This window comes from Dermochelys coriacea, chromosome 3 (assembly GCF_009764565.3).
Source record: "Dermochelys coriacea isolate rDerCor1 chromosome 3, rDerCor1.pri.v4, whole genome shotgun sequence".
Taxonomy (NCBI): domain Eukaryota; kingdom Metazoa; phylum Chordata; order Testudines; family Dermochelyidae; genus Dermochelys; species Dermochelys coriacea.
The window spans coordinates 98,317,777-98,331,818 of record NC_050070.1 but is presented as its reverse complement, the minus strand read 5'-3'; the positions used below and the strand labels follow the sequence as shown (position 1 = coordinate 98,331,818).

At 43.2% G+C, this 14,042-nt stretch overlaps 1 protein-coding gene across 5 annotated transcripts in view; it reads left to right on the top strand.

Moving 5' to 3' along the window:
• ECHDC1 (ethylmalonyl-CoA decarboxylase 1) overlaps positions 1 to 2,820 on the top strand; it is a 57,633-nt gene extending 54,813 nt beyond the window's left edge. For all 5 annotated transcript variants that reach the window (XM_043510917.1, XM_043510915.1, XM_038395692.2 and 2 more), the window contains one exon: positions 1,677 to 2,820. In XM_043510917.1, the coding sequence (XP_043366852.1) occupies positions 1,677 to 2,082 (406 nt within the window). In that variant the 3' untranslated portion in view covers positions 2,083 to 2,820. The remainder of the gene's footprint in view (positions 1 to 1,676) is intronic.
• Positions 2,821 to 14,042: the final 11,222 nt, after the last annotated feature.

Below are 14,042 nucleotides of genomic sequence, written 5' to 3'. Positions count from 1 at the left end.
AATCCTGAACCCAAATGAAGCAAATGACATTTGAAAAAAACACTTTTCTGCAATTTCTTTCTAAAGAAAATGGAGCATGTTTTGTATTGCATGCCTATGGTGAAGACTGGACAGGCAGAAATTACCTAATTAAAAGCACTAAATTTGGGAATAAAAAATGTCAGTCACAGGTTTTTTGATATACCCTGAAGTTTGTCAGAGAGTTATTTGCAAAAACTTTGTAGTAAAGGCAAGTCAGCAATTACATATTATGGAATACATGATGCAGCTCTTCTCTGTTTCACATTTTCTTAGTCAGTATTTCTAAGCTGATTTTATATTTGTACTCTTAAGCCTTCATAAAGTAATCATTTCAGATTAGTACATATTTAGCTCACTGAAACAGACATTTTAAATTAATCAGTCACAGAGGTTTAGTGTGTTTATAACCATGTTCGCCGCTTTTAGAAAAAGGGAACACTAATTTACTTTGTGTGATCTCCAAAACAATAGATATGTTTATGAAATTTCACCAACTTTAAAAAATATGTTTCCAAAGATTTTAGGCATAACAATGGATTTTATATCTTTCTAAGGTACTGACTTTGCTGGAGGATTCTCTTAAAACTAATTCATCAAATAGTCAGAAGTAAAGAAAGGGAAACTTGTTTGTCCAGATATCTGGAAGGAAGGGGGTCTTGTCCCTTTAAGGGCTCTCTTCAACAGGTGGGTGAAGGGAGAAAGGGATGGACAGGAAAACTTTGGAAGCAAGTTTTTTGTACTATAGTAATTAAACTGTGTATTTTAGATAAGGGTGGTCTTTTGAAGGTTTTATCTAAAAAACAAATATGTTTGTTAGTCTCCAAGGTGCCACAAGTACTCCTTTTCTTTTTGCGAATACAGACTAACACGGCTGCTACTCTGAAATCTAAAAAACTATATGTTTGAAGATCCACGCATTTAAGGCTAAAGATGCATCTAAAAATCTATGCAAGGATTTTTTAGAGATGGGATTTTATAATCTTCAGCAACACACAAAATAAATATTTTTAAAGCAAATTTTAAACTAAGGTCCTGTAGACTAACATGTTCTGAGTAAATATTACTGTAATGCACAACTCTTTTTGTCAGTAAAGTCAGAAACCGACAGTTTATACCTGCGGGTTGGCAAATGCCTGTTAAGTGGCTTCATTACCACTTGAATGGCTCTTTAACAGTTTCAATGTTGTGCCAATAGGCCTGGCAGGCTGGAATGATTTTTTTACTTTTAAGTTACTAGATCCCCTCCAGAGGAAGACTTACCAGGCTGCAGCAGCCAGCTGTGGTGAGAGCCTGAAGGAAGGGTCAGAACAGGGATAGGAAGAGGCAGGAGGGTGGACACTAAGATCCAGGTGTGCCCCCAAATTTTCGGGTGCCCTACGCAGCCGCGTATGTCTAAGGACGGCCCTGCTGAGCCCTCACAACTCCAGCTGAAGTCAGTGGGAGCTCAAGCCCATGGTGCTTAGATAGGTTCCTGTCTGGCATTAGGAGATTCCAGGTACAAGATGCTTAAGCAGCTGGACAATATATGTAATTAGCACACTATCCAGTTGCACTTTACTTTTGGGATAAAAAATAGTAAACATTGCTCAACTCTAATGTGGGTCATATAAATCACATATAGAGGTTAACACTGAATATTTTTTTCTCACTGATAGGTTAATGACTCCAGGAAGCGAGATTAGATTTGTCCACAAGCAAATGGGTTTAGTACCAGGCTGGGGTGGAGCTGCCAGGCTAGTACAAATTGTTGGCAGTGGCGCTGCCCTGAAGCTTCTAAGTGGCGCTCTCAAAGTGGATCCTGAGAGAGCAGTGCGTCTTGGGCTGGCTGAGGAAACTTTGCCGTCTTCAGATGAAACCAGATCTTTAGAAGAAGCCCAAGCATGGCTAAATCAATATACAAAGGCTCCCGCCGAAGTGATTCAGGCTGTGAAAAAGGTGGTCACAGCAGGAAGAGAGCTACAACTAGAAGCTGCCTTGCGGGCAGAGAAGGACATTTTTGGAACCGTTTGGGGTGGGCCTGCCAATTTGCAGGCCTTGGCTCAAAGCACAAAACGCAAATGATTAACTGTCAATGCATAAGAAAAATGTTTTTGATCTTTTGCAAACAAAGCCTCCGCTAAAGCAGGTGTTTATTTAAACCATTTAAGAATTTGTTCATTTAAATTGGCGCTAACATTCCTAGCTTGCACATCATGGAACCATATTTGGTGTGCTACCACAGAGAGAAATCCCCAGTGGATCCTTTGCTGTTCTAATCACAGGTAGAATGGAGATTAGTGAAATTAAAGGTAAATTCTGTGCTGGGAATTGAACTGTTACCGTCTCAGAATGGAGTTGAAGTCTATATTCTTGTTGCATTTTGAATTATTCACTTGTGAAGGTGCTAGGTTGACTGCATTAGAAATAAAGCCTATTCATCAACTGAACAAGTGCATCCCAGGCAGGAAAGTACACTTCCCCAGAACTTGCTGCCAGTGTGCCTCAAATCAGTTTTGGTGGGACAACCACTAAGGTGACAGGGTAGTTTTGTTTTCCGTCTTCAATCAATTCTTGGCCTCTCTGCTGAGAATGCAAACCAGGATGCTAATTGTAGTGATGGTTTTTAGAGGTGAAGGTCTCCACTAGCACAAATAACTTCAAATAAGACAGCAATTTTTGCTTTCTGTTGCCATTCTTTGGAATTCTAGCATTTGCTTTTGGGAATTGTTTGTTAACTTGCCCCTGTACATAACTTTTTTGTGATTAATTTTTCATTAATTTTCATAAAGAAACAAATAATAAAAAATACAGAACAGTAAATGACTTACAGCTTATTTACATCACCCAATACTGCACATTTCACGGGATTGCCAATAGAATTATGCAGTTACACAACTTCACAACTTGTCAAAGCTGCAATACAAAATCAGACAATGTTACACAGATGTAAGATGTTAGGGTGGAGGTAATAATAATAATTAATAATAAAAGATGTACATTCTATGGAGGAATGGGGAGGTGGGAAATGGGAGGGGAACAGTGGAGATGTCAGGTGAAAAGGAAGTCTGATATTATTTGAGCTATCTCAGTATTCTTTATCCAAAAGTATCTAGAAATGGGGGACAAATTTCAAATTCATATAATTGCTCTCTACATCTATAAGCTTTCTTATTCTTATACATCTATATTCTTTCTTTCACTACTCAGCCAGGTCAAAATACCACTGTTTTAATCTGGGTATAAGCCTACTCCATATTTATAAAACCATCTACTTGCTGTCCTCAAGAACCAATGTGTTTGTGGTGGAGTTCAACCCAGCATAGCAGGTACATAACCTGGGATATAACTTTCAGCTGAGGTTTGGTTGCTGAAGCCAAGCACTGTTGTCACTCTTGTGTTCACCTCTTTTCCCTGATTATTGGACAGTCCCATAGCATCTGCACCAGGGTTCCTTTCTCCTTATTTACAGCACCAACAACATCAGAGGACAAGGCCCGCATCTTGCACAACTTTTGTGGCATCCAGTATATGTTGAATAGAATCTTTTGCTGTATCAGATGTAACCTGAGTTCCACAGAAACATTTTTAACATTCTGTAATATGCCTTGCCACTAGGATCATTTTAAGGGCTGTGATAATCCCCTTCTCACTCTTTCACAAATAACCCCAAATCAGTTGAGTTCCTCTTAATTAGTAAAGCAGACATAGTGGACATGGGCCTGGGGAGTTTATGAAGCATTTCCAAGATTCCCAATTCTTCTGACAGTCCGAGGGCATCTGGACCAATCTGATAGTTAGCAAGTGTTTTTGTTGTAAATACTGCCACTCTGCTGAGGGTGTCATGTTATAGCTTTGCTTTAGTGTTAGAAAAGAGGCAAAGCCCTCATCCTTGACAAAGTTGGAAATGATGCCCTTGCTCAGACAGTTCTTCCACATTATATCTTTTTTCCCAGTTTGCAAGACTGGGTTACTCCAAATTGGTGCTTTTGCATAATGGTGAGGATGAAAGACCTGAAGACCCAATGAGCTAGATCCTCAGAGGAATTTAGGCACTGCAGTGCTGAGTATTGCAGCGCCTAACTTTAGGTGGCCTGCTGCCCAATGGAATTCCCAGCCCCAAGTTAGGAGCCCAGGCTCCTCATGTATTGTACTGGGGGAGTTAGCAGTCTAAGAAAGGAATTCACAGAAGCCAGTAAGCTGAGCAGGGAGCCACCTAAGCTAGCCAGAAGTGAAAAGGTGAGGAGAGGGATCAGCACAGATGCTGAAGCCCCACTTCATTTTAAGTGTGATGTGACAGTTGGCATGGCATTATCCATGAGGGGCTGTTGGGTAATTCACTGTGTATTGGTATAGAAAATAGCCTGAATGTGTTGAGCTGCAGAGCGTGCTGGAAAATCACATCTCTTCCTGCCCTCTACTAAAGCTTTTGAAACAATGGGATGTTAGATGGTTGGGGTATTTTCAATCTTTTCTGTTTATAGTTGGATGGTTAATTCATTCTTGTTACTGGTGAGGACTGACAACTGGATTTATTTTTGATGTACAGTTTGCATTAGTAAATAAGTGTGAAACTGCGTAGACCTTCAGACAGGCATTCTTTGATTTATGATTACAAAAAGAAAAGAAAAAAAAGAAAAAGAATTATTTTGACTTTCAGATGTCAGATGGTTGTTGCAGTTACAGTTCATGTGGAAGTGATGCAAATAAGATACAGCTGCGATTGAAAAACAAACATGGAATCCCAGGATCCCATATTTTATTAGCTTCCACAATGGTTCCCTGCAGAAAACTATATACATGAAACCCAGAGATCACCACAGAGCCTGTAACCACCCCAAACAAACCAAGAAACCTGTGGTCTACAGCCAGATACTCAGGTACTACAGAATATGCTCCAAGGAGAAAGTCCGGGATACACATACTTAAAAACTACCTTCACCGAACAAGGACACATCACCAGAGAAGTAGATCTTGTCATGGAATGAGCCACCCAAATACCGTAAAAGAACCAGGTTCAATATAAGGGGAAGGAAACTTACGACCACACACCCCAAATTGTCACCTGCCACCCCACACTGGAACCTGCACAGCATATTATTAAAGAACTACAATGCATACTCAATGCGGACCACATCCTGAAAGAAATCTTTCCCAAACTCTTTCTTCTGGCCTTCAAACAACTACCCAAGCTCATCAGCTACAGCAAACTCCCCAAAGACCAGGACACACCAACTCAAAGTGGCACCAGACCCTACCATAACAACTGATGCAAAATCTGTAGACATATTGCCACTGCTATGGCAATCACTACCTCCCAACAAGATCCATATATCCTAGATATGCTTATTACAAGTGATGCACCACACCCACTGCACTGAATGCCTCAATAAGTATGTGGTGAAATTAGACAATCACTAAGCTCTCGAATGAACTCACACAGAAAAATGACAACAGACAAAAACACCATATCACCCATGGGTGAAAACTTATCACAGAACGATCACTCCAGAGCTGACCTCTCAGTCCTCGCCTACAAAGGAAACCTGCACAACACCTTCAAAAGATGATCCCAGGAACTTAAATTCATAACTTTGTTAGACACTAAAAATCATGGACTCAGTGAAGACACTGGATTTATGGCTCATTACCACAATCTATAACCCACTAACTCTCCTTTGGCCTATGACTGCAGAGATGTTTGCCCAGTTCACCTTGAGTTGTCTCTTACAACATGTTAATTCCTTATGCTAATCTTTCACCTTGTACTTAGCTGTGACACTGTGGGTACCTGTTCCAGACCTGAAGAAGAGCTCCGTGTAAGCTCGAAAGCTTGTCTCTTTCACCAACAGAAGTTGGTCCAATAAAAGATATTACCTCACCTAATATTTTACTTAATCACTTTTTAGACTAGAGCTGTTCTATAACAGTAAGTTGAACATTATTAACCCCCCACAAAAAACCTCTTTCCTTTTGAGAATACTTATGATCAACTTATTTCTTATTTAATCAGGTACAAAAAGGGGTGTGGTTTTCAAAAAGTATCAGAAGCCACAAGTTTATTCTAAGAGTTGAGTGAATATCTACAAATATATGAGTAATTAGGACACTTTCAACAAAGGACTGCCAGAACCCCAAATTTACTGATTAACAGAGAAGACTGCAAGGCAATTGCCCTACCTTGACTTTGGGCTTTGCCTTACTTATGATAGGGTGGGGCAGCATAAGGAGAAGAGTTTGTGCAATTCACTGTGAGCAGCTTAATATGATGTTGCATTTGATCTACCTTTACACACTACTGTTGTTGCCAGCCTAAGATTGAATGTGAGCCTTCCATGAGCATTAGGATGCAAGTTAGCCTACCATACTAAATTGCCATAGATATTCATAGATTCCAGGCCTGAAGAGACCATTGTGATCATCTGACCTCCTGTATAAGACAAGTCATGGAACATCCCCAAATCATTCTTAGAGCAGATCTTTTAGAAAAACATCCAGTCTTGATTTAAAAATTGTCAGTGATGGAGAAAGTCACAGTTAAGGGCAACTGCAGGGCTCAATCCAGCATGAGTGTGCAGAGACTGCCTACTTGATCAGGCACAATATCTTATAATTTTTAACTCAGTGGTTAAAGCCCAGGTTGTGAGAGCCCCCCATTCACTACCCCGCCACCTGACATGAAGAAGGGAGACCTCTGTGTGACCCTAAGAAACCCCTCAATGCCAACTAGTGAAATATTCACTGCTCTGTAACAGCAACCCTTATCTGGCCTGCCAAACTCATTATACCTAACATACTGCTTTCATAGTATTTATCCGTAAAGAATATCATGTAAGATATCTAATAAAAGCTTGTATCATACTCATCTTCTTAATCGTGCTAGATGTAAGTATGGATGATATTGAAAGAATTGTGTATATATACTGAAATCTGTGTTCAGGGTAGAGCTGACAGACAAGATTTGGATCAGACGAAGGACATTGATTTACCTGTCTGTCTGTTGGCTATAAGCATTGTACGCCCAAACACTGGAAGCCAAATCTGCATACAGAGTAAACAGGAATGGGAATGCACCAGAGACTAAACCATAGGGGTTTGTCCTGTCTTTAGGCGATTTTGGGGATATAACTAAAAGGCAAAAAGAACACCATGTTATCCTTCGCTGAGGCGCAAAAAGGACAGTGGTTTTTTGCATTAATGAAAGTTGGGTTCTAGCCACATTGGTTAGTGACACGGTAAGAAACTGCTTTAGACAAGTATTTTCACCTGTTAAGATTAAGTTTATATGTGAAGAAGTATGTTACACATTTTGTTTTATATGTAATCATTTCTGTCCACCTACTGTCCTTGCACACTATTGCTTAGATCTTAGTCTTCAATCGTAAACTTATGATTGTTGTCACTATAAATATAGCTGAGTGTTGTGTGTTATAGAGGACCTGTTCCTGAGTTATACATATAAACCCAAACACCCTTGCCCCACCCCCTGTCCTGAGGCCCCCCCCTTCATTAATGATCTGGAGGATGGCGTAGATTGCACCCTCAGCAAGTTTGCTGATGACACTAAACTGGGAGGAGTGGTAGATACGCTGGAGGGTAGGGATAGGATACAGAGGGCCCTAGACAAATTAGAGGAATGGATCAAAAGAAATCTGATGAGGTTCAACAAGGACAAGTGCAGAGTTCTGCACTTAGGAAAGAAGAATCCCATGCACCGCTACAGACTAGGGACTGAATGGCTAGGCAGCAGTTCTGCAGAAAAGGACCTAGGGCTTACAGTGGACGAGAAGCTGAATATGAGTCAATAGTGTGCCCTTGTTGCCAAGAAGGTCAATGGCATTTTGGGATGTATAAGTAGGGGCATTGCCAACAGATTGAGGGACGTGATCATTCCCCTCTATTCGACATTGGTGAGGCCTCATCTGAAGTACGCTGTCCAGTTTTGGGCCCCACACTACAAGAAGGATGTGGAAAAATTGGAAAACGTCCAGCGGAGGGCAACAAAAATGATTAGGGGACTGGACACGACTTATCAGGAGAAGGTGAGGGAACTGGGATTGTTTAGTCTGCGGAAGAGAAGAATGAGGGGGGATTTGATAGCTGCTTTCAACTACCTGAAAGGGGATTCCAAAGAGGATGGATCTAGACTGTTCTCAGTGGTAGCAGATGACAGAACAAGGAGTAATGGTCTCAAGTTGCAATGGGGGGAGGTTTAGGTTGGATATTAGGAAAAACTTTTTCACTAGGTGGGTGGTGAAGCACTGGAATGCGTTACCTAGGGAGGTGGTGGAATCTTCTTCCTTAGAGGTTTATAAGGTCAGGCTTGACAAAGCCCTGGCTGGGATGATTTAGTTGGGGATTAGGTCCTGCTTTGAGCAAGGGATTGGACTAGATGACCTCCTGAGGTCCCTTCCAACCCTGATATTCTATGAGGCCCCTCCCCCACTCACTCCATTCCCCCCTTCCTCCGTTGCTCGCTTTCGCCCACCCTCATTCACTTTCACCATCTGCTGCAGTGGGTTGAGGTATGGGCTCTGAGCTCAGAGGTGGGACCAGGGGTTCAGAGTGTGGGAGGGGGCTCCGGGCTGGAGCAGGGGGTTGGGGTGTGGGCTCTGGGAGGGAGTTTGGGTGCAGGGGGGCTCAGTGCTGGGGCAGGAGGTTGGGGAGCAGGAGAGGGTGCAGGCTCTGGAGGAAGTTTGGTTGCAGGGGGACTCAATGTTGGGATGGGGGTTTGGAGTGTGGGCTCTGGGAGGGAGTTTGAATGTGAGAGGGGGCTCAGGATTGGGGCAGGGTGTTGGGGTGTATGCAGGAGGGGATGAGAGGTGCGGGCTCCAGCCGGGCCCATGGTGTTTACCTTGGGTGGCTCCCAGGAAGCAGCCAGCAGGTCTGGCTCCTAAGCTCAGGGGCGTCCAGGTGGCTCCAGGCACTGTCCCTGACTGCAAGCACCACCACCCCAGCTTCCACTGGCCGCTGATCCCAGCCAATGGGAGCTGCGGAGTCGGCGTTCGGGGTGGGGGCAGTGCACAAAGACTCCCTGGATGCCCCTGTGCCTAGAAGCCACTGCCGGACATGCTGGCTGCTTCTGGGAGCTGCGCAGTGTTAGGGTAGGTAGGGAGCCTGCCTTAGCTCTGCAGCGCCACTGGACTTTTAGTAGCCTAAAATCTCTCGGATTGGCTTCAGTAGCCTCCAGGAGATCAAGACCAATTCAGGGAGACTCCTGGCCAATCTGGGAGGGTTGGTAACCCTAGCTAGCTAAGTGTATACTGTTCCCTTAGCTACAGCAAACATGGTAAATGCCTGGTGCTTAAAAGCTGGATGTTGCAGAGGTGGGATAGGCTTCAGTGGAGCTCAAGGACAGGGATCACCTAGTGTTAACCTGCTAGGCAATTTTAGGACTGGCATATACCCAAAAAAGAGTGTGTGAGTGGCTGAATGTCTGTTAGTGTCAGGGAGCTTTCATCTAGCTACAGCAGACTCCCTGTTGCAGCAGTGGGTAACAAGATGAATCATTCCTGTGCATCCAGAGAAAGTATCACACCCTGTTCAAATCTTACATTTCAGGGGATTGCCATAACCAGGGGACTATGGGACAGTCTGATGGGGTGAGGGCGGTGTGCTTCCGCAAGGTCTACTGTTGAAGTTGATACACTTAGGATAAATAAAAGGGTCATTGAGAGAGAGGCCAGACAAGAGTGAGAATGCCTCTATAAGCTTGTGGTTAGGGAGATGGAAGACTGAGAGTCCAGGCCCCTGCTCAATGACAAATCATTTATCCAAAGTAGAACATTGTCAAGAGGACGTATCAAGAGAGCCTCACCCCGATCAGACTATCCCATAGCTCACTGGTTAGCACGCTCTTCTGGGGAGTGGGGAAGATGCCTTTTCAAATCTCTTCTCTCTATCATCCAGATGGGAGTGGTGTTTAGGAAATACCTCTGGTATCATTATCCGTTCTTGGCTAGTTTAGGTAGGAAAGTGATTTTTGTGGCTCACATATCTCTCCCCGTTCAAAGATGCCTGGGCACCTACTAAGGCTTTGTGGAGTCCTGTGATTTTTTTTTCCCTAAGTGCCTAAATGTCAGGCATTGCAATGCTGAGTGTCAAACCTAAATCACTTTGTGTCTCTGGGCCTTACTCATGGGAAGCTGTATTGCTCTGCTATATGAAAAGAGCCCATAGGTACCTTCATGCTCCTTGTATTACGGCAGACTGTAAAATTCACTTTGAGTAGATTCACAAAGCTACTTAGATGCCTAAGGCCCAACAGTTAGGTGCCACTGATATTTTCAAAGCCACTGTTCAGCTGCTATCTAACCCAATAGGGGCCTACCTTTCTGCCAGTACACAGGCACAAAGCCACCCACGGGCTGTTGCTGCCCCACTCCTAACCAGCTACTCCGATCCCTAGCAAGTTTCTCAGGCTAGGTCTTTCCCTGCCTGTCCCTGTACGAGGTCTCACAGCGCACCTATGGGACCTCACACAAAGGGTGCCCTGGGGTTGGTGGCTATATCCCACACTACGCACTGGTTAGAGACCCAGGTTTGAGTTCTTCCGTTTTGAAACAGTGACTTGAATACAGGTCTCCCCTCTCAGCGGTGAATGCCTTAATCACCAGGTGGGGATGGGTCCCTTTCATGCTCTCCTGTTGAAATTGTTGCACTATACATACATAAAGCCAGAGAGAGCCTCTCTAGCCTACTGGTTAGGGTACTCAGGTACACATCCATGCTCCAATTAATAGTTATTTATAAACAATGGAATAGCACTAACAGATAAGCTTGAGAAAGCCCAACTCTAACCTAGCCAATAGCTTGGTGGTGAGGGCACACCCCAGGGATTTGGGAGACTTGTGTTCTCTTCCAGATAAAGCAATGATTTGAAGCCAGATTGTTCCCCTGCCAGGTGTGTAGTACCCTATTAATAGGGTGTAGGAGGGCTTTCTTTTGCTTTTCCTAAGAAAAGGCATGGCTACCTAAGTCCCTGACCTGGCTTAAGTACCTAACTCTAGGAGCAGGTTCTTGCTGAGAATCCCAAGCAGCTGAAGGGTCCTATCTCTGGCCTGTCAGTCTGGTGCCTAAATACCTTTGAGATTCTTGGCCCTAAGATCTCTTTCCTCCGTATTGCACACCTGACTAGCTTAGGAAGTGCCCCCTCAGCTTCTGAGGAGCCCTTCCTTAGACACCTAACTCTCCCCATGCACTGTATGAGGAACCTGGATCCCTGAAGATCCACTGGGGACCTAAAAATCAGACATTGAAACACCTAAGGCCCTTTGTCAATCTAGATTTTGGTATTTCTCCCCCTCTTCCATTGGGATGTATATAACAGCCAGCAGAAACAAGCAATTAAGTGCTTGATGCTGGGTAGGCTTGCAAAAGTGATACCCTAGAGCAAGTAGAAATACTGCCCTCAGGTGTTCTGAACCTGAGATTGTTATGAATTTGTAACCACAGGGGAAACACGGTTGTGGGTTTTGAAAGACTGACACCTATCAGAGCTCGAGAGTGAAGTTGGGGTGGCCTCTGGTAAGCTTTTTAGCATGCATGTGGGTTCTTTTATGGTTTTTTAATATTTCTAGAATGCTTTCACCTTAAGAATAAATGTGCTTTCTTATAAAGAGCTATATGATAACTTATAACTGTGGGCTAGTATGCTGTTCATAGCCGCTGGCGAGAAATCAAATTGCAGCTGGTGGTCTCATTAGGCTGTGTGGCTTGCTGGAAATATCACAATATAGGCTAAGAACTGTAGCCTGAAAAATTCCTGGTCAGAAGGGAGAGAAACACAGGTCTCTGCCCAAGAGAGGTGATGGGAGCCAGGAACCTAGAGTGGGTGCCCTCAAGGGACCATTGAGAGGAAATACAGGTGCAGTTGTCCTGAATTGTAACAGCCACCATCTTAGGTATCACAAGTCTTCCCCATAGTCCAAGCTTCCCTTCTGATTTACTTTGCCACATAAAATTTAAGGGTAGCAATGTCATACATAAGTTGTAGTCCCTTTTTCTCTAAATTGCCTTATGTGCATCTTTCCAATCTTTTCTTACAAGGTGAAAATCTCTTAATTCACTCAGCTAGAGAAAAGAGTGATGCATAGTGGCTGCAGCTTAGCGAAAATTGGCAGGAAAAATAGCCTTCCCCCAAAGGTGTATATGTTGTGGTAGCCAGGAAATCCACCCCCTCAACTGCAGGGGAGGACCCACTGAGCCCAGATCACAAATGACTTCTTAGGACAAGTAAGTAAACAGAAACAGAAGTCACCAGTTAAAAATCAGGGATCCAGAAGGGGACACTGAGCAGAGAATACTCTGGATAGTGCCCATCGCTTCTCAAAGGTGTCTAAGGAGTCAGTGGACACTACCCAGAGGGACTCTGCCTGGAGGCATGATTGGACAAGGGATTGGAAATTGGCCCAAGAGTCACAGAGCACCCTCCTCATCAACCTTAATTAAAAATGGATCAGTTGATAAGACAGCAAAAAAATGAAACCTCCCTACTGTCTCCTCTGATCAAACTTCAGAGACTATATCCCTTAAAAGAATAGAATCAAGGAACCTTGTTTTATGCCATGTGGGGCCCAAATTAGGGGAAAAAAAATACACATCTTTCCCAGTCCATTCTGCCACAGGTGTCCTTTCCCAATTCCTTCCTCTTCTGTCAGTCTCTGGAAATAACTCACCGGTGTGCTCAGATAGTAATTTTAATCATATCCATCAATTTTTGATATGGAGAAAAATGGAAGGCAAATTAGTTTCTATGGGAAATCAAATTCTCCTTTGTTTCATGTTCTACCCATTTCCTAAACAGAAGCAGGTCTCTCTTACATTGTCTGGCATGGTCTTTGGAGCTCTTTTCCTCACAAGTGTACACTTCAATTATGGCTTACAGAAAAACAGGAGGATTTGAGTATGTGGGCTTCAATCTTACAGAACAATTCTAAATCAGAATGGACCTCATTACATTCAAAGAACTGAAGTCCTAGAGAATAAAAACAGCACTTTCAGCTGAGAATTTAAGTGTTGTACCCAATATCTGTACAATTCAGGTATCATATTTCTATCATAACTGTATGTGAAGTGTGCCGTTTGTTTTCCAATGACTTACATTAAGAAGCCGAGACATGTTAATAGATGCTTTCTTGTAATGTCTTAGTCTGTACATTTTTATTGCAAATATGGCCACGTCCTTTCCCTCCGACCAAAGTCTGGACCGAATTAACTGAAGTGGTTTCTTAATGAACTTGGAAAATTAAAAACAAATGCAGTACTTATGACCTCAAGTCAGCTCAAAATTATTGTAAGCTTTTCTGAAGCCATGGGGGGGGAAAAGGCTTTTCCTGTCTTTTGACACTGAGGCCAGCAGTAGAGCCACATCTCCCACTAAAGGCCATGTCTACATTACAAAATTATGTCAACCTTACATTGGGTAAAGCTGCCAGAGTAATTATAGTACATCGCATGTGTGTGTCTACACTTTGCTCCTTGTGTCAGTGGTGCATGGCCTCACTAGGAGTGCTTGTATGGATTGTACTATCAGCGTGGGGCATTGCGGGACAGCTCCTGAAAGCCAGTAACAGTCAACATAAGTAACACAGTTTCTACACTGACACTGCGTCAACATAACTACATTGACCTTGACTCTAACCTGCTTGTGGAGGAGGAGTTATTACGTTGACGTAAGGGGCAGTTATGTCAGCGGAAGCAAAATTTAAGTGTAGATACATCCATAGTTAGGTTGATGTCAGCTGCCTTACGTCCACCTAATTCTGTAGTGTAGACCAGACCAAGACAACCTCAGGAGAAGCTTGTCCCACCCTTTGAGAGCATGAAATTAGATTTCTAATGGTATATAAACAAGTGGAAATGTATTCCCCAATATTTGCATACCTTAACTTTCCCATAACCAGGGCCAAACATTTAAACTAGCTGATTGTCTAAGATGAAATACACCCAGATAAACATACTTGCTGCACTACTGGATGTAACAGGTATAGATCACCTGCGGTTTTCTCCTGCAATACTTTATTTCCCCACCACAACAGCAAAAT